The 21,481-nt window shown below is 44.8% G+C and overlaps 1 protein-coding gene across 2 annotated transcripts; it reads left to right on the top strand.

The window, feature by feature from the left end:
* Window positions 1–28: 28 nt before the first annotated feature.
* On the top strand, window positions 29–21,390 carry armc1l (armadillo repeat containing 1, like). 2 transcript variants are annotated; one of them, XM_045217172.1, is made up of 7 exons: window positions 29–113; window positions 598–720; window positions 1,242–1,333; window positions 11,056–11,242; window positions 16,969–17,085; window positions 18,587–18,661; window positions 19,310–21,390. In XM_045217172.1, exons 3-7 carry the CDS (start codon window positions 1,245–1,247, stop codon window positions 19,502–19,504), a joined length of 663 nt encoding a protein of 220 aa, XP_045073107.1. In that variant the 5' UTR covers window positions 29–113; window positions 598–720; window positions 1,242–1,244; the 3' UTR covers window positions 19,505–21,390. The 2 variants fall into 2 exon arrangements, with proteins under 2 accessions (XP_045073107.1, XP_041725232.2); XM_041869298.2 differs by having other exon boundaries at window positions 41–113; window positions 544–720.
* Window positions 21,391–21,481: the final 91 nt, after the last annotated feature.

Genomic DNA, 21,481 nt, shown 5'->3' with positions numbered 1-21,481 from the left:
CGCCAATCAGAAGGGCACATTATGCCACGTGACATCGACTGTTCGACCAATGGGGCTTTTTTTCTCTACAAAATTCGTATTTTTTTTTCTGCGGACGAGCTGCGTTATCCGTGGTAAGATGTTTAAAAACTGTCGATTTAGCGAGCAACTTTAACCAAATGTGTGATATTTGGTCAAATATGTATTGAGATAACAATAACATTTGCAAACTAGCTTACCATATTTACAAAAAAACATAGCTGGGCAAGTGAAGTTAGTTTTCAGCCAAGTGAGTAGCTAGCTAACGAACTTGTTTTGCTAACCTAGCTAGGTAACGTTTTGTATTCATGACATTAGCTACTCATAACTTACTCATTGTATTTTTGCTAGGTAGCAACAAAGCCTAGATAACGTTAGCCAGCTCGCTAGCGAGCTGTGCAGACACAGTGTCGTTTGTGAGGCAAACAAGGCAGTGAGCATAATCAAAGTGCACTTTCAATACCTCTATGGTTCCTACTTATACAGCTCATCTCACTACACCTTTCTGTGTCACACTGCCTGCAGAGACCCGGTAGTTAGGTAACTAAGATGATGGATGCTCTGTCTGTGGTGACCCAGCTCCGGGACCTGGCGTCGGAGCCCCAGAACCGGGAGGCAATAGTCCAGGACCAGGGCTGCCTCCCCGGGCTGGTTCTCTTCCTGGACCACCAGGACCCGCATGTGCTGTTCGCCACCTTGCAGGTCGGTCTAACCTGCTACTGGCCTCCGGAAGCCACAACAAGAAACACACAAACAAGAACAGCACAGACAAAAACAGATATCCAATATGACTAACAGGTTACAGCTGCAGAAGGAGCTGTATTTTTAAAAACTTTATAGTATAGGGGCCAGTATGAAAAATGTATGCACTAACTGTAAGTCGCTCTGGATAAGAGCGTCTGCTAAATGACTAAAATGTAATGTAAATGTATAGCTAGTTGGTAACTGTAGAGCTTTTCCCACAAGAACAAACCAACAAAAACACAACAGAACACAAGGCAGTTCCTTCTAATATCTCACGGGGGCCATCCTTCCAAATCTTGTCTCATTGAGCAAAGGAAGCCTGGGTGTCCGAGGCTAAATCTAACCAGACAACCAACAATACACGTTCAAAAACAATGACAGTGACACTCAATATCCCTCAAACTTGTGAACAGGATGTAGTAGTGGCTCTTGCTGATATGTAACATCTCTCTCTCTCTCTCTCTCTCTCTCTCTCTCAGACTATGCGCTACCTGGCAGAGTGGCCCCTCAACATCCCCACTATGAAGAATGAACTGGGCATGATGGTCAGCTTGGAGACCCTGATGGAGAGGTCAGTCAGTCAGACTCTCTCAGGTCCCTGTTTAACTGTGTTTGTGTGTGTAAAACTGTGTGTACCTATGGCTTTGACATCACAATTGTGAATTGCAACAATGTGCATCAATCAACTGGACATCATGTGACCCGCATGTGCCGTTGAGATGGCGCCGGAGGGGATGGCTGCTGTTTTTATGGACTCCCCCCGCATTGTTTGTAACTTATTTTGTACATAATGTTGCTGCTACCGTCTCTTATGACCTAAAAGAGCTTCTGGACATCAGAACAGAGATTACTCACCTTGAACTGGACAAATACTTTTTATTTTATGAGTCGGACGAGAGGGATTTGCTCCAGACACCCGACAGGGCCCTCATCCCCGTCATTCGCAGTAGAAAGAAAAGGAGATATCGCGGAAGGATATCGGGGTGCTTGGTAAGGAGCCGGCGACGAGTGGCTAATCTGCCTTTGCCATCGATACTATTGGCTAATTTACAATCGCTTGATAATAAAATGGACAAACTACAGGCACGAATATCCTACCAACGGGACATTAAAAACTGTAATATCTTATGTTTCACTGAGTCGTGGCTGAACGATGACATGAATAACATACAGCTGGCGGGTTATACACTGTATCGGCAGGATAGAACAGCAGCCTCTGGTAAGACAAGGGGAGGCGGTCTATGTATATTTGTAAACAACAGCTGGTGCACGATATGTAAGGAAGTCTCGAGGTTTTGCTCGCCTGAGTTAGAGTATCTCATGATAAGCTGTAGACCACACTATTTACCAAGAGAGTTTTCATCTATATTTTTCGTAGCTGTCTATTTACCACCATAAACCAATGCTGGCACTAAGACCGCACTCAATGAACTGTATAGCCCTCCATGTAGCTCAGTTGGTAGAGCATGGCGTTTGCAACGCCAGGGTTGTGGGTTCGATTCCCACGGGGGGCCAGTATGAAAATGTATGCACTCACTAACTGTAAGTCGCTCTGGATAAGAGTGTCTGCTAAATGACTAAAATGTATACGGCCATAAGCAAACAAGAAAATGCTCATCCAGAGGTGGCGCTCCTAGTGGCCGGGGACTTTAATGCAGGGAAACTTAAATCTGTTTTACCTCATTTCTAACAGCATGTTAAATGTGCAACCAGAGGGAAAAAACTCTAGACCACCTTTACTCCACAGACAGAGACGCGTACAAAGCTCTCCCTCGCCCTCCATCTGACCATAACTCTATCCTCCTGATTCCTGCTTATAAGCAAAAACTAAAGCAGGAAGCACCAGTGACTCGGTCAATAAAAAAGTGGTCAGATGACGCAGATGCTAAGCTACAGGACTGTTTTGCTGCACAGACTGGAATATGTTCCGGGATTCTTCCGATGGCATTGAGGAGTATACCACCTCAGTCACCGGCTTCATCAATAAGTGCATCGATGACGTCGTCCCCACAGTGACCGTACGTACATACCCCAACCAGAAGCCATGGATTACAGACAACATCCACACTGAGCTAAAGGGTAGAGCTGCCACTTTCAAGGAGCGGGATTCTAACCCGGACGCTTATAAGAAATCCCGTTATGCCCTCAGACGAACCATCAAACAGGCAAAGCGTCAATACAGGACTATGATTGAATCGTACTACACCGGCTCCGACGCTCGTCAGATGTGGCAGGGCTTGCAAACTATTACAGACTACAAAGGGAAGCAGAGCTACCCAGTGACACGAGCCTACCAGACCAGCTAAATTACTTCTATGCTCGCTTCGAGGCAAGTAACACTGAAGCATGCACGAGAGCACCAGGTGTTCCGGACGACTGTGTGAACACGCTCTCCGTAGCCGATGTGAGTAAGACCTTTAAACAGGTCAACATTCACAAGGCCGCAGGGCCAGACGGATTACCAGGACGTGTACTCCGAGCATGTGCTGACCAACTGGCAAGTGTCTTCACTGACATTTTCAACCTGTCTGTAATACCAACAGACCACCACAGTCCCTGTGCCCAAGAACACTAAGGTAACCTGTCTAAATGACTACCGACCCGTAGCACTCATGTCTGTAGCCATGAAGTGCTTTGAAAGGCTGGTCAAGGCTCACATCAACACCATTATCCCAGAAACCGTAGACCCACTCCAATTTGCATATGGCCCCAACAGATCCACAGATGATGCAATCTCTGTTGCGCTCCACACTGCCCTTTCACACCTGGACAAAAGGAACACCTATGTGAGAATGATATTCATTGACTACAGCTCAGCGTTCAACACCATAGTGCCCTCAAAGTGCTTCACTAAGCTAAGGACCCTGGGACTAAACACCTCCCTCTGCAACTGGATCCTGGACTTCCTGACGGGCCGCCCCCAGGTGGTAAGGGTAGGTAACAACACATCTGCCACGCTGATCCTCAATACGGGGGCCCCTCAGGGGTGGGTGCTCAGTCCCCTCCTGTACTCCCTGTTCACTCATGACTGCATGGCCAGGCACGACTCTGACACCATCATTAAGTTTGCCGATGACACAACGGTGGTAGGTCTGATCACCGACAAGGATGAGACAGCCTATAGGGAGGAGGTCAGAGACCTGGCCGTGTGGTGCCAGGATAACAACCTTTCCCTCAACGTGAGCAAGACAAAGGAGATGATTGTGGACTACAGGGAAAAAAAAGAGGACCGAGCACGTCCCCACTCTCATTGACGGGGCTGTAGTGGAGCAGGTTGAAAGCTTCAAGTTCCTTGGTGTCCACATCACCAACAAACTAACATGGTCCAAGCACACCAAGACAGTCGTGAAGAGGGCACGACGAAACCTATTCCCCCTCAGGAGACTGAAAAGATTTGGCATGGGTCCTCAGATCCTCAAAAGGTTCTACAGCTGCACCATCTATAGCATCCTGACCGGTTGCATCACCGCCTGGTATGGCAACTGCTCGGCCTCCGACTGCAAGGCACTACAGAGGGTAGTGCGTACGGCCCAGTACATCACTGGGGCCAAGCTTCCTGCCATCCAGGACCTCTATACCAGGCGGTGTCAGAGGAAAGCCCTCAAAATTGTCAAAGACTCCAGCCACCCTAGTCATAGACTGTTCTCTCTGCTACCTTATGGCAAGCGGTACCGGAGTGCCAAGTCTAGGTCCAAGAGGCTTCTTAACAGCTTCTACCCCCAAGCCATAAGACTCCTGAACATCCAATCAAATGGCCACCCAGACTATATGCATTGCCCCCCACCACTCTTTTCCGCTGCTGCTACTCTCTGTTTATTATCTATGCATAGTCACTTTAATAACTCTACTGACATGTACATATTACCTCGACTAACTGGTGCCCCCGCACATTGACTCTGTACCGGTACCCCCTGTATATAGCCTCTCTACTGTTATTTCCCATTGACTCTGTACCGGTACCCCCTGTATATAGCCTCACTACTGTTATTTCACATTGACTCTGTACCGGTACCCCCTGTATATAGCCTCCCTACTGTTATTTCCCATTGACTCTGTACCGGTACCCCCTGTATATAGCCTCCATACTGTTATTTCCCATTGACTCAGTACCGGTACCCCCTGTATATAGCCTCCCTACTGTTATTTCCCATTGACTCTGTACCGGTACCCCCCTGTATATAGCCTCCCTACTGTTATTTCCCATTGACTCTGTATCGGTACCCCCTGTATATAGCCTCCCTACTGTTATTTCCCATTGACTCTGTACCGGTACCCCCTGTATATAGCCTCCCTACTGTTATTTCCCATTGACTCTGTACCGGTACCCCCTGTATATAGCCTCCCTACTGTTATTTCCCATTGACTCTGTACCGGTACCCCCTGTATATAGCCTCCCTACTGTTATTTCCCATTGACTCTGTACCGGTACCCCCCTGTATATAGCCTCCCTACTGTTATTTCCCATTGACTCTGTACCGGTACCCCCTGTATATAGCCTCCCTACTGTTATTACACATTGACTCTGTACCGGTACCCCCTGTATATAGCCTCCCTACTGTTATTTCCCATTGACTCTGTACTGGTACCCCCTGTATATAGCCTCCCTACTGTTATTTCCCATTGACTCTGTACCGGTACCCCCTGTATATAGCCTTGCTACTGTTATTTCCCATTGACTCTGTACCGGTACCCCCTGTATATAGCCTCCCTACTGTTATTTCCCATTGACTAGGTACCGGTACCCCCTGTATATAGCCTCCCTACTGTTATTTCCCATTGACTAGGTACCGGTACCCCCTGTATATAGCCTCACTATTGTTATTTTTACTGCTGCTCTTTAATTATTTGTTACTTTTATTTTGTATTATTTATTTTGTATTGTATTTTTTGTGTGTTTTAAAAATAATAATAATTAGGTATTCTTTCTTAAAACTGCATTGTTGGTTAAGGGCTTGTAAGTAAGCATTTCACTGTAAGGTCTACACCTGTTGTATTCGGCGCATGTGACAAATACAATTTGAATTGATTTGAAATGAATGTTTTCAATGAATCCTACTCCTTTCTTGGGCCTGTCTCCACCCACTGGACTGTCTCCACCCACTGGACTGTCTCCACCCACTGGACTGTATCCACTCACACATACTTACTGACACCACAACACACACACACACTACATACACTCACACTCACAGCATGCGCAGACAACACACGCTGCTGCTACTGTCTATTATCTATCCTGTTGTCTAGTCCCTTTACCCCTACCTACAGTATACTGCTGTTACTGTCTATTATCTATCCTGTTGTCTAGTCACTTTACCCCTACCTACAGTATACTGCTGCTACTGTCTATTATCTATCCTGTTGTCTAGTCCCTTTACCCCTACCTACAGTATACTGCTGCTACTGTCTATTATCTATCCTGTTGTCTAGTCACTTTACCCCTACCTACAGTATACTGCTGTTACTGTCTATTATCTATCCTGTTGTCTAGTCCCTTTACCCCTACCTACAGTATACTGCTGTTACTGTCTATTATCTATCCTGTTGTCTAGTCACTTTACCCCTACCTACAGTATACTGCTGCTACTGTCTATTATCTATCCTGTTGTCTAGTCACTTTACCCCTACCTACAGTATACTGCTGTTACTGTCTATTATCTATCCTGTTGTCTAGTCACTTTACCCCTACCTACAGTATACTGCTGCTACTGTCTATTATCTATCCTGTTGTCTAGTCACTTTACCCCTACCTACAGTATACTGCTGCTACTGTCTATTATCTATCCTGTTGTCTAGTCACTTTACCCCTACCTACAGTATACTGCTGCTACTGTCTATTATCTATCCTGTTGTCTAGTCACTTTACCCCTACCTACAGTATACTGCTGCTACTGTCTATTATCTATCCAGTTGTCTAGTCCCTTTACCCCTACCTACAGTATACTGCTGCTACTGTCTATTATCTATCCTGTTGCCTAGTAACTTTACCCCTACCTACAGTATACTGCTGCTACTGTCTATTATCTATCCTGTTGTCTAGTCACTTTACCCCTACCTACAGTATACTGCTGCTACTGTCTATTATCTATCCTGTTGTCTAGTCCCTTTACCCCTACCTACAGTATACTGCTGCTACTGTCTATTATCTATCCTGTTGTCTAGTCACTTTACCCCTACCTACAGTATACTGCTGTTACTGTCTATTATCTATCCTGTTGTCTAGTCCCTTTACCCCTACCTACAGTATACTGCTGCTACTGTCTATTATCTATCCTGTTGACTAGTCACTTTACCCCTACCTACAGTATACTGCTGCTACTGTCTATTATCTATCCTGTTGTCTAGTCACTTTACCCCCTACCTACAGTATACTGCTGCTACTGTCTATTATCTATCCTGTTGACTAGTCACTTTACCCCTACCTACAGTATACTGCTGCTACTGTCTATTAGCTATCCTGTTGCCTAGTCACTTTACCCCTACCTACAGTATACTGCTGCTACTGTCTATTATCTATCCTGTTGTCTAGTCACTTTACCCCTACCTACAGTATACTGCTGCTACTGTCTATTATCTATCCTGTTGACTAGTCACTTTACCCCTACCTACAGTATACTGCTGCTACTGTCTATTATCTATCCTGTTGTCTAGTCCCTTTACCCCTACCTACAGTATACTGCTGCTACTGTCTATTATCTATCCTGTTGTCTAGTCACTTTACCCCTACCTACAGTATACTGCTGCTACTGTCTATTATCTATCCTGTTGCCTAGTAACTTTACCCCTACCTACAGTATACTGCTGCTACTGTCTATTATCTATCCTGTTGACTAGTCACTTTACCCCTACCTACAGTATACTGCTGCTACTGTCTATTAGCTATCCTGTTGCCTAGTCACTTTACCCCTACCTACAGTATACTGCTGCTACTGTCTATTATCTATCCTGTTGACTAGTCACTTTACCCCTACCTACAGTATACTGCTGCTACTGTCTATTAGCTATCCTGTTGCCTAGTCACTTTACCCCTACCTACAGTATACTGCTGCTACTGTCTATTAGCTATCCTGTTGTCTAGTCACTTTACCCCTACCTACAGTATACTGCTGCTACTGTCTATTATCTATCCTGTTGCTTAGTCACTTTACCCCTACCTACAGTATACTGCTGCTACTGTCTATTATCTATCCTGTTGTCTAGTCACTTTACCCCTACCTACAGTATACTGCTGCTACTGTCTATTATCTATCCTGTTGTCTAGTCACTTTACCCCTACCTACAGTATACTGCTGCTACTGTCTATTATCTATCCTGTTGTCTAGTCACTTTACCCCTACCTACAGTATACTGCTGCTACTGTCTATTATCTATCCTGTTGTCTAGTCCCTTTACCCCTACCTACAGTATACTGCTGCTACTGTCTATTATCTATCCTGTTGTCTAGTCCCTTTACCCCTACCTACAGTATACTGCTGTTACTGTCTATTATCTATCCTGTTGCCTAGTCACTTTACCCCTACCTACAGTATACTGCTGCTACTGTCTTATCTATCCTGTTGTCTAGTCCCTTTACCCCTACCTACAGTATACTGCTGCTACTGTCTATTATCTATCCTGTTGTCTAGTCACTTTACCCCTACCTACAGTATACTGCTGCTACTGTCTATTATCTATCCTGTTGTCTAGTCACTTTACCCCCTACCTACAGTATACTGCTGCTACTGTCTATTATCTATCCTGTTGCTTAGTCACTTTACCCCTACCTACAGTATACTGCTGCTACTGTCTATTATATATCCTGTTGTCTAGTCACTTTACCCCTACCTACAGTATACTGCTGCTACTGTCTATTATCTATCCTGTTGTCTAGTCACTTTACCCCTACCTACAGTATACTGCTGCTACTGTCTATTATCTATCCTGTTGTCTAGTCACTTTACCCCTACCTACAGTATACTGCTGCTACTGTCTATTATCTATCCTGTTGTCTAGTCCCTTTACCCCTACCTACAGTATACTGCTGCTACTGTCTATTATCTATCCTGTTGTCTAGTCCCTTTACCCCCTACCTACAGTATACTGCTGCTACTGTCTATTATCTATCCTGTTGTCTAGTCCCTTTACCCCTACCTACAGTATACTGCTGCTACTGTCTATTATCTATCCTGTTGCCTAGTCCCTTTACCCCTACCTACAGTATACTGCTGCTACTGTCTATTATCTATCCTGTTGCCTAGTCCCTTTACCCCTACCTACAGTATACTGCTGCTACTGTCTATTATCTATCCTGTTGCCTAGTCACTTTACCCCTACCTACAGTATACTGCTGCTACTGTCTATTATCTATCCTGTTGCCTAGTCACTTTACCCCTACCTACAGTATACTGCTGCTACTGTCTATTATCTATCCTGTTGTCTAGTCCCTTTATCCCTACCTACAGTATACTGCTGCTACTGTCTATTATCTATCCTGTTGTCTAGTCACTTTACCCCTACAGACAGTATACTGCTGCTACTGTCTATTATCTATCCTGTTGTCTAGTCCCTTTACCCCTACCTACAGTATACTGCTGCTACTGTCTATTATCTATCCTGTTGTCTAGTCCCTTTACCCCTACCTACAGTATACTGCTGCTACTGTCTATTATCTATCCTGTTGTCTAGTCCCTTTACCCCTACCTACAGTATACTGCTGCTACTGTCTATTATCTATCCTGTTGTCTAGTCCCTTTACCCCTACCTACAGTATACTGCTGCTACTGTCTATTATCTATCCTGTTGTCTAGTAACTTTACCCCTACCTACAGTATACTGCTGCTACTGTCTATTATCTATCCTGTTGTCTAGTCCCTTTACCCCTACCTACAGTATACTGCTGCTTCTGTCTATTATCTATCCTGTTGTCTAGTCACTTTACTCCCACCTACAGTATACTGCTGCTACTGTCTATTATCTATCCTGTTGTCTAGTCACTTTACCCCTACCTACAGTATACTGCTGCTACTGTCTATTATCTATCCTGTTGTCTAGTCCCTTTACCCCCTACCTACAGTATACTGCTGCTACTGTCTATTATCTATCCTGTTGTCTAGTCACTTTACCCCTACCTACAGTATACTGCTGCTACTGTCTATTATCTATCCTGTTGTCTAGTCCCTTTACCCCCTACCTACAGTATACTGCTGCTACTGTCTATTATCTATCCTGTTGTCTAGTCCCTTTACCCCTCCCTACAGTATACTGCTGCTACTGTCTATTATCTATCCTGTTGCCTAGTCCCTTTACCCCTACCTACAGTATACTGCTGCTACTGTCTATTATCTATCCTGTTGTCTAGTAACTTTACCCCTACCTACAGTATACTGCTGCTACTGTCTATTATCTATCCTGTTGCCTAGTAACTTTACCCCTACCTATATGTACATAGCTACCTCAATTACATTTACATTACATTTACATTTACGTCATTTAGCAGACGCTCTTATCCAGAGCGACTTACAAATTGGTGCATTCACCTTATAGCCAGTGGGATAACCACTTTACAATATGTTTTTTTTTCTTCTTTGGGGTGGGGTACGTGGGGATAGAAGGATTACTTTATCCTGTCCTAGATATTCCTTAAAGAGGTGGGGTTTCAATTACCTCGTACCCCTGCACATCGACTCAGTACTGGTACCCCCTGAATATAACCATGTTATTACCTGGTACTTCCTGTATATGGCCGTGTTATTACCTGGTACTTCCTGTATATGGCCGTGTTATTACCTGGGACTTCCTGCATATGGCCGTGTTATTACCTGGTACTTCCTGTATATGGCCGTGTTATTACCTGGTACTTCCTGTATATGGCCGTGCTATTACCTGGTACTTCCTGTATATAGCCGTGCTATTACCTGGTACTTCCTGTATATAGCCGTGCTATTACCTGGTACTTCCTGTATATAGCCGTGCTATTACCTGGTACTTCCTGTATATAGCCGTGCTATTACCTGGTACTTCCTGTACATAGCCGTGCTATTACCTGGTACTTCCTGTATATAGCCGTGCTATTACCTGGTACTTCCTGTGTATGGCCGTGTTATTACCTGGTACTCATTATTGTTATTCACTGTATATTTATTCCTTGTTGCTATTTACATTTTACAATTTTTTATTTATTTGGAAAAGGACCTGTAAGTAAGCGTTTCACTGTTAGTCTACACCTGTTGTTTATGAAGCATGTGACAAATACAATTTGATAAGAATTTGATTTGATTAGTAGGCGTGGTTTGTCTGACGTCCTGTTTCTTGTAGGAGTGGTTTGCCTGATGACATCAACGTCCTGTCGAGGGAGGTGTACGGTATCCTGAGTGCCCCCCCTACCCCAGCCCCCCCCAGCCCAGAGAGAGAGAGGAGGAGGAACAAACCTCAGTTCTTCCTCAACTCCTCCAAAGGGAAGAACAAGTCTGTGACTCTGCACATCCAAGGCCTGGACAGCACTGTGAGTGTATATACCAACCTCGGTCTACTCTATATACAGGTACCACGCAAAAGGTTGGACACACCTACTCATTCAAGGGCTTTTCTTTATTTTTACTATTTTGAACATTGTAAAATAATAGTGAAGACATCAAAACTATGAAATAGTGTTAAACAAATGTAAAATATATTTTATATTTGAGATTCTTCAAATAGCCACTCTTTGCCTTGATGACAGCTTTGCATTCTCTTAACCAGATTCATGAGATACAGTTGAAGTCGGAAGTTTACATACACTTTGGTTGGAGTAATTAAAACTAGTTTTTCAACCACTCCACAAATTTCTTGTTGACAAACTATAGTTTTGGGAAGTCGGTTAGGACATCTACTTTGTGCGTGACACAAGTAATTTTTCCAACAATTGTTTACAGACAGAATATTTCATTTATAATTCACTGTATCACAATTCCAGTGGGTCAGAAGTTTACATACACTAAGTTGACTGTGCCTTTAAACAGCTTGGAAAATTCCAGAAAATGATGTCATGGCTTTAGAAGCTTCTGATAGGCTAATTGACATCATTTGAGTCAATTGGAGGTGTACCTGTGGATGTATTTCAAGGCCTACCTTCAAACTCAGTGCCTCTTTGCTTGACATCATCATGGGAAAATCAAAGGAAATCAGCCAAAAATTGTAGACCTCCCCAAGTCTGGTTCATCCTTGAGAGCAATTTCCAAACGCCTGAAGGTACCACGTTCATCTGTACAAACAATAGTACGCAAGTATAAACACCATGGGACCACGCAGCCGTCATACCGCTCAGGAAGGAGACGCGTTCTGTCTCCTAGAGATGAACGTACTTTGGTGCGAAAAGTGCAAATCAATCCCAGAACCACAGCAAAGGACCTTGTGAAGATGCTGGAGGAAACCGGTACAAAAGCATCTATATCCACAGTAAAACAAGTCCTATATCGACATAACCTGAAAGGCCGCTCAGCAAGGAAGAAGCCACAGCTCCAAAACCGCCATTAAAAAGCCAGACTACGGTTTGCAACTGCACATGGGGACAAAGATCTTACTTTTTGGAGAAATGTCCTCTGGTCTGATGAAACAAAAATAGAACTGTTTGGCCATAATGACCATCGTTATGTTTGGGGGAAGAACACCATCCCAACCGTGAAGCACGGGGGTGGCAGCATCATGCTGTGGGGGTGCTTTGCTGCAGGAGGGACTGGTGCACTTCACAAAATAGATGGCATCATGAGGAAGGAAAATTATGTGGATATATTGAAGCAACATCTCAAGACATCAGTCAGGAAGTTAAAGCTTGGTCGCAAATGGGTCTTCCAAATGGGCAATGACCCCAAGCATACTTCCAAAGTTGTGGCAAAATGGCTTAGAACAACAAAGTCAAGGTATTGGAGTGGCCATCACAAAGTCCTGACCTCAATCCTATAGAACATTTGTGGGCAGAACTGAAAAAGTGTGTGCGAGCAAGGAGGCCTACAAACCTGACTCAGTTACACCAGCTCTGTCAGGAGGAATGGGCCAAAATTCACCCAACTTATTGTGGGAAGCTTGTGGAAGGCTACCCGAAACGTTTGACCCAAGTTAAACAATTTAAAGGCAATTATACCAAATACTAATTGAGTGTATGTAAACTTCTGACCCACTGGGAATGTGATGAAATAAATAAAAGCTGAAATAAATCATTCTCTCTACTATTATTCTGACATTTTACATTCTCAAAATAAAGTGGTGATCCTAACTGACCTAAGACAGGGAATTTTTACTAGGATTAAATGTCAGGAATTTTGAAAAACTGAGTTTAAATGTATTTGGCTAAGGTGTATGTCAACTTCCGACTTCAACTGTAGTCACCTGGAATGCATTTTATTTAACAGGTGTGCCTTCTTAAAAGTTTATTTGTGGAATTTCTTTCCTTAATGCGTTTGAGCCAATCAGTTGTGTTGTGACAAGGTAGGGGTGGTATACAGAAGATAGCCCTATTTGGTAAAAGACCAAGTCCATATTATGGCAAGAACAGCTCAAATAAGCAAAGAGAAATGACAGTCCATCATTACTTTAAGACATGAAGGTCAGTCAATACTGAACATTTCAAGAACTTTTGAAAGTTACTTCAAGTGCAGTCGCAAAAACCACCAAGCGCTATGATGAAACTGGCTCTCATGAGGACCGCCACAGGAAAGGAAGACCCAGAGTTACCTCTACTGCAGAGGATAAGTTCATTATAGAGTTACCAGCCTCAGAAATTGCAGCCCAAATAAATGCTTCACAGAGTTGAAGTAACAGACACATCCCAACAACTGTTCAGAGGGGACTGTGTGAATCAGGCCTTCATGGTCGAATTGCTGCAAAGAAACCACTACTAAAGGACACCAATAAGAAGCATAGAATTTCTTGGGCCAAGAAACACGAGCAATGGACATTAGACCGGTGGAAATGAGACTTTTGGTTCCACCCGCTGTGTCTTTGTGAGACGTGGTGTGGGTGAACGGATGATCTCTGCATGTGTAGTTCCCACTGTAAAGCATGGAGGAGGAGGTGTTATAGTGTGGGGGTGCTTTGCTGGTGACACTGTCTGTGATTTATTTAGAATTCAAGTTACACTGAACCAGCATGGCTATCACAGCATTCTGCAGTGATAGTCCCACTAAGCCCAAACCAGATGGGATATCATTTGTTTTTCAACAGGACAATTACCCAACACACCTCCAGGCTGTCTAATGGCTATTTGACCAAGAAGGAGAGTGATGGAGTGCTGCATCAGATGACCTGGCCTCCACAATCACCCGACCTCAACCCAATTGAGATGGTTTGGGATGAGTCGGACGGCAGAGTGAAGGAAAAGCAGCCAACAAGTGCTCAGCATATGTGGGAACTCCTTCAAGACTGTTGGAAAAGCATTCCAGGTGAAGCTGGTTGAGAGAATGCCAAGAGTGTGCAAAGCTGTCATCAAGGCAAAGGGTGGCTACTTTGAAGAATCTCAAATATAAAATATATTTTGATTTGTTTAACACTTTCTTGGTTACTACATGATTCCATATGTGTTATTTCATAGTTTTGATGTCTTCACTATTATTCTACCATGTAGAAAATAGTAAAAATAAAGAAAACCCTGGAATGAGTAGGTGTCCAAACCTTTTGACTGGACACACAGCTCACAGCTCTACATACATAGCCTCAGAAGCCAGGCTTAAGTCACGAAAGCAGAAAGATGCTTAAAAAGGGGTGGTGTGGTGGAGTCTAGATACAAACTAGTGACGTGTTGCTGCTCAAACCAATGAAATGGGGACAGTTGGCTGGCTAGTGATTGAAAACAACTCTGTTTCCTACTATAGACAGTTGGCTGTCTAGTGATTGATAACTGTTTCCTACTATAGACAGTTGGCTGGCTAGTGATTGATAACTACTATAGACAGTTGGCTGTCTAGTGATTGATAACTGTTTCCTACTATAGACAGTTGGCTGGCTAGTGATTGATAACTACTATAGACAGTTGGCTGTCTAGTGATTGATAACTGTTTCCTACTATAGACAGTTGGCTGTCTAGTGATTGATAACAACTCTGTTTCCTACTATAGACAGTTGGCTGCCTGGTGATTGATAACTGTTTCCTACTATAGACAGTTGGCTGTCTAGTGATTGATAACTGTTTCCTACTATAGGCAGTTGGCTGGCTAGTGATTGATAACAACTCTGTTTCCTACTATAGACAGTTGGCTGCCTGGTGATTGATAACTGTTTCCTACTATAGGCAGTTGGCTGGCTAGTGATTGATAACTACTATAGACAGTTGGCTGGCTAGTGATTGATAACTGTTTCCTACTATAGACAGTTGGCTGGCTAGTGATTGCAACATTGTTAACTCTCTCAGATGTGAATAGTTGGCAACACATATTTTTTTTCTCCAAGTGCTACTGAATTAGCTCAACTGAAATACCCCGATTGCTCATGATACACATCATTACTCTACTCTATCAATCTATAATCATTATACTATACATGACACAGGGACGGAATATGTTGATCATGCCTTGGGCGGCAGCAGAACTGCTAGGGCCTGACCAACATAATCATTTGCCTCTAATTTACTTGCGTTTGTGGCGGTCCTTGGCCTGCTCAAAGTGAGCCGCTGCTGCTGGGAGGTCAAAACGGACCAACTCCCTGGAGCAGCTTGATGCACATCAGCCTGATTACTTTGTCCTCCAGAAGGAGCGATCTGGAGGCCGTCTTTACTCTGTTTTAGAAAAAGAAACGCCTCTCGGCAGGCATACTGGAAACGGAGATAATCAACAGTCTTTGACAGTTTTGTCCAGTCAGGGTACACTTAGCTGAAGTCCCTTATGAGGACCTCACGTCTTTTGTCCAATCAGGGTACACTTAGCTGAAGTCCCTAATGAGGACCTCACGTCTTTTGTCCAGTCAGGGTACACTTAGCTGAAGTCCCTAATGAGGACCTCACGTCTTTTGTCCAATCAGGGTACACTTAGCTGAAGTCCCTAATGAGGACCTCACGTCTTTTGTCCAATCAGGGTACACTTAGCTGAAGTCCCTAATGAGGACCTCACGTCTTTTGTCCAATCAGGGTACACTTAGCTGAAGTCCCTTATGAGGACCTCACGTCTTTTGTCCAATCAGGGTACACTTAGCTGAAGTCCCTAATGAGGACCTCACGTCTTTTGTCCAATCAGGGTACACTTAGCTGAAGTCCCTAATGAGGACCTCACGTCTTTTGTCCAGTCAGGGTACACTTAGCTGAAGTCCCTAATGAGGACCTCACGTCTTTTGTCCAATCAGGGTACACTTAGCTGAAGTCCCTAATGAGGACCTCACGTCTTTTGTCCAATCAGGGTACACTTAGCTGAAGTCCCTAATGAGGACCTCACGTCTTTTGTCCAATCAGGGTACACTTAGCTGAAGTCCCTAATGAGGACCTCACGTCTTTTGTCCAATCAGGGTACACTTAGCTGAAGTCCCTAATGAGGACCTCACGTCTTTTGTCCAATCAGGGTACACTTAGCTGAAGTCCCTAATGAGGACCTCACGTCTTTTGTCCAATCAGGGTACACTTAGCTGAAGTCCCTAATGAGGACCTCACGTCTTTTGTCCAATCAGGGTACACTTAGCTGAAGTCCCTAATGAGGACCTCACGTCTTTTGTCCAATCAGGGTACACTTAGCTGAAGTCCCTAATGAGGACCTCACGTCTTTTGTCCAATCAGGGTACACTTAGCTGAAGTCCCTAATGAGGACCTCACGTCTTTTGTCCAATCAGGGTACACTTAGCTGAAGTCTAGAAACTCACCCAACTCTCTGCATAGTCACTTTACCCCTACCTACATGACCTCCACTAACCTCTACCGCCTGTATATAGCCTCGTTATTGTTATTTTATTGTGTTACTTTTTTATTTAATTTTTTACTTTAGTTTATTTAGTAAATATTTTCTTAACTCTTTCTTGAACTGCATTGTTGGTTAAGGGCTTGTAAAGTAAGCATTTCACTGTGAGGTCTACACCTGTTGTATTCGGTGCATTTGATTTGAACACTAATTTCAAAGCAGCTTGAGGATTTATTAGCCTATGATTTAATCAAAATAATAATTTTTTGTTCTCCCAGACAATTTGGCGGCAACAATTTTATTGATGGGATTTTAATTTAGTTTACCGGCTAAAAGCTAACGGAAACCCTGCTGTATACTAACGGACTGTGTGTGTTGTGTCCAGGACCAGCGAGGTATGTGTGAGGAGGCTCTACTGAAGGTTAAAGGGGTGATCAGCTTCACCTTCCAGATGGCTTCTAAGAGATGCACCGTCCGCATCCGCTCTGACCTGCCCACTGAGGTAGCTAACTCTCTAGCTCTCCATCTGTCTCTCTAGCTCTCCATCTGTCTCTCTAGCTCTCCATCTGTCTCTCTAGCTCTCCTGCTGTCTCTCTAGCTCTCCATCTGTCTCTCTAGCTCTCCATCTGTCTCTCTAGCTCTCCATCTGTCTCTCTAGCTCTCCATCTGTCTCTCTAGCTCTCCATCTGTCTCTCTAGCTCTCCATCTGTCTCTCTAGCTCTCCATCTGTCTCTCTAGCTCTCCATCTGTCTCTCTAGCTCTCCATCTGTCTCTCTAGCTCTCCATCTGTCTCTCTAGCTCTCCATCTGTCTCTCTAGCTCTCCATCTGTCTCTCTAGCTCTCCATCTGTCTCTCTCTAGCTCTCCATCTGTCTCTCTAGCTCTCCATCTGTCTCTCTAGCTCTCCATCTGTCTCTCTAGCTCTCCATCTGTCTCTCTAGCTCTCCATCTGTCTCTCTAGCTCTCCATCTGTCTCTCTAGCTCTCCATCTGTCTCTCTAGCTCTCCATCTGTCTCTCTAGCTCTCCATCTGTCTCTCTAGCTCTCCATCTGTCTCTCTAGCTCTCCATCTGTCTCTCTAGCTCTCCTGCTGTCTCTCTAGCTCTCCATCTGTCTCTCTAGCTCTCCATCTGTCTCTCTAGCTCTCCATCTGTCTCTCTAGCTCTCCATCTGTCTCTCTAGCTCTCCATCTGTCTCTCTAGCTCTCCATCTGTCTCTCTAGCTCTCCATCTGTCTCTCTAGCTCTCCTTCTGTCTCTCTAGCTCTCCTTCTGTCTCTCTAGCTCTCCTGCTGTCTCTCTAGCTCTCCTGCTGTCTCTCTAGCTCTCCTGCTGTCTCTCTAGCTCTCCATCTGTCTCTCTAGCTCTCCTTCTGTCTCTCTAGCTCTCCTTCTGTCTCTCTAGCTCTCCATCTGTCTCTCTAGCTCTCCTGCTGTCTCTCTAGCTCTCCATCTGTCTCTCTAGCTCTCCTGATGTCTCTCTAGCTCTCCTGCTGTCTCTCTAGCTCTCCTGCTGTCTCTCTAGCTCTCCTTCTGTCTCTCTAGCTCTCCATCTGTCTCTCTAGCTCTCCTTCTGTCTCTCTAGCTCTCCTGCTGTCTCTCTAGCTCTCCTTCTGTCTCTCTAGCTCTCCTGCTGTCTCTCTAGCTCTCCTTCTGTCTCTAGCTCTCCTGCTGTCTCTCTAGCTCTCCTGCTGTCTCTCTAGCTCTCCTGCTGTCTCTCTAGCTCTCCTGCTGTCTCTCTAGCTCTCCTGCTGTCTCTCTAGCTCTCCTTCTGTCTCTCTAGCTCTCCTTCTGTCTCTCTAGCTCTCCTGCTGTCTCTCTAGCTCTCCTGCTGTCTCTCTAGCTCTCCTGCTGTCTCTCTAGCTCTCCTTCTGTCTCTCTAGCTCTCCATATGTCTCTTTCACACACACACCTGCCTAAAGATCTCCAGATTAGCCCATTGGTTAAGCCGGCATTTAGCCCATTGGTTAAAGTGTTGTAAAGAAATAGTCTCCATCTCTCCCTCTAGAGTCTGGCGTCGGCCATCGCTGCTACCAAGGTGATGTCAGCCCAACAGGTGGTGAGGAATGAAGCTGGGGAGGAGGTGAGACACTTGGCTAAGGAAAGAATGAAAGAACAATCGACTGAGCTTCAATGTTTATTTCTGTGTGCATCCCCTTCTCTCTCCCCCCTTCCCCCCCTTCTCTCTTCCCCCTCCCCCTTCTCTCTCCCCCCTTCCCCTCCCCCCTTCCCCTCCCCCTTCTCTCCCCCCCTCCCCTCCTTCTCTCCCCCCCCTCCCCTCCTTCTCTCCCACCCCTCCCCTCCTTCTCTCCCACCCTCCCCTCCTTCTCTCCCACCCTCCTCCTTCTCTCCCACCCCTCCCTCCTTCTCTCCCACCCCTCCCCTCCTTCTCTCCCCCCCTCCCCTCCTCTTCTCCCCCTTCTCCTTCCTCTCCCTCTCCCTCCTTCTCTCCTCCCTCCCTCCTCCCTCTCTCCCTCCCCTCCCTCCCCCTCTCTCCCCTCCCTCCCCTCTCTCCCTCCCCTCCCCCTCTCCCCCCCTCCCCCCTCTCTCCCTCCCTCCCCCCTCTCTCCCCTCCCTCTCTCCCCTCTCTCCCCTCCCTCTCTCCCCTCCCTCCCTCTCTCCCCTCCCTCCTTCCTTTCCCCTCCCTCCCTCCTTTCCCCTCCCTCCCTCCCCTACCCTCTCCTCTCCTCTCACCCTCTCCTCTCTCTCACCCTCTCCTCTCTCCCCTCAGTGTCTGCTCCCCCTCAGTGTGTGTGGTGGTAATGTGAGGGAGGAGAATGTGTCGATACCAGACTACCTCCCAGAGGACGAGAGTCCCGAGAGAGAGACGGACCGTGCCGTGTCCCGGACCGCAGCCAAGGGCGACACCTCTGGCAGCTGGCTTGGCTCAGCAGCCTCTTTCCTCACCAGATCCTTCTACTGGTGAACCTGGGGTCCTCAGGAGCTGGCAGCCGAAGTGGACACTCCCCATCATGGATTTAAAAGCATAGGATTGGATTCCACTATTGTTAAATCCATGAAGGAGGGTGTAAGTGCACATTACAGGACCAGGGTAGAGAAACGGGACGTGACCAGTGGTGGAAAAAGTACCCAGTTGTCATACTTGATTAAAAGTAAAGATACCTTAATAGAAAACGACTCAGGTAAAAGTCATCCAGTAAAAAACTACTTGAGTAAAAGTCAAAGTATTTGGTTTTAAATATACTTAAGTATAAATGATTTAAAATTCCTTATACTAAGCAAATCAGACGGCACCATTTTGCTTTTTTAATGTTTATTTATGGGTAGCCAGGGTCACTAGCCAGGGTCACTAGCCAGGGTCACACTCCAACACACAGACATCATTTACAAACGAAGCATGTGTGTTTAGTGATTCCGCCAGATGAGGCAGTAGGGATGACCAGGGATGTTCTCTTGAAAAGTGTGTGAATTGAACCATTTCCCTGTCCTGCTAATCATTCAGAATGTAATGAGTACTTTTAGGTGCTAGGGAAAATGTATGGAGTAAAAAGTACGTTATTTTCTTTAGGTATGCAGTGAAGTAAAAGTTGACAAATATGAATAGTAAAGTACAGATACCCCAAAAAACTACTTTAAGTAAAAAATACTACTGAAGTACACCACTGCCACCGACTAGGGTGACCACATTTAAAATACCCAAATGCTGGACAATGGGATGATTTTGTGGGACATTGTAACCTACATCATCCCCTTCCTGTTTTTTTTGGTAAATTAGTGGTGTTTGAATTTGTTGATAAAGGGCCAAAATGTGGGACTGTCCTGCCCAATCCGGGACACGTGGTCACTCGACCAACAAATATGTCTTTATGAGACAGTAGAACGCTGCTGTTGCCTGAGAAAGGGCTTCTCTGTTGATTTTCTGTTGCAGCCCTGCTCACTGCTTTCAGGTAATACATTGGGATGAATGTGCGTGTTATCCAACACTTCAATCTGGTCTATTTATCCATGTTGTTACCTGTTGTTGCTGTCGGTCTCTACGCCTGTTGTAATGTTTGATTTGTGTACTTTTATGTTCTGGGGGATTTACTACAAAGCAGGATCAGTGAGGAAACTAATTCGCCTAAATATTCTTAATTTATTTATTATTTTTTTGGAAAGATAAGCTTGAAATGGGCATTGTCTGACTCAACAACTAAAAAACAAATATCTGAGTTTTCTTAATGTCAAAAGCTGAAGAACATAGGCCCATCCAGGTAGAAGTTGAATGCACCAATTTGTAAGCCGCTCTGGATAAGAGCGTCTGCTAAATGACGTAAATGTATGTTTAGCAGGTGCTGGAGTTGGAAAACAGAAAGGAAACCGCTGACGCTGCTTCTCATGCTCCCAGGTGATCCACATGGACGCCTGATGAAGACCTAAAAAACACTTCTGTTTTTTATTTCTACCTGGTAGTTAATTGCACTCACCTGGTGTCCCAGGTCTGAATTAGCCCCTGATTAGAAGGAGAGGATGGAAAAACAGAGGTGTTTCGGCCCTCCAGGACCGGAATTGAAGAACCCTGACCTAAGGGTTGAAACGTTGTTATAATAAAATCCCCTGGGACCAGGAGCAGCGCTTTCCTTTTTATTTTTCCAAGTTTTCTTAATGAACCAAACAATCTAGTTATCATTGATCCTGTTTTGTGGTCCACAGTACCCCTCAGATCTTTTGTCTTTTTATAATATTTTATTGAACTCGTTGCCCCTGAGGTGACCCTAAAACGCTTGTAAAAACTGCCTTCAATATGTTTGCTAATTCTGAAATAAATGACCCCCCCCTAAAAAATAAATAAATAATGTAAACAAACCACAATCTCCAAACAAACTCAAATGAACAGATGAGCAAAACATTTCATATATTAAATACACAAATCAGACTCCGTTAATAGAGAATATTAGAAACG

Source organism: Coregonus clupeaformis, unplaced genomic scaffold (assembly GCF_020615455.1).
Source record: "Coregonus clupeaformis isolate EN_2021a unplaced genomic scaffold, ASM2061545v1 scaf0953, whole genome shotgun sequence".
NCBI lineage: Eukaryota > Metazoa > Chordata > Actinopteri > Salmoniformes > Salmonidae > Coregonus > Coregonus clupeaformis.
The sequence above is the reverse complement of the archived record's forward strand: the minus strand, read 5'-3'. Positions and strand labels throughout refer to the sequence as shown.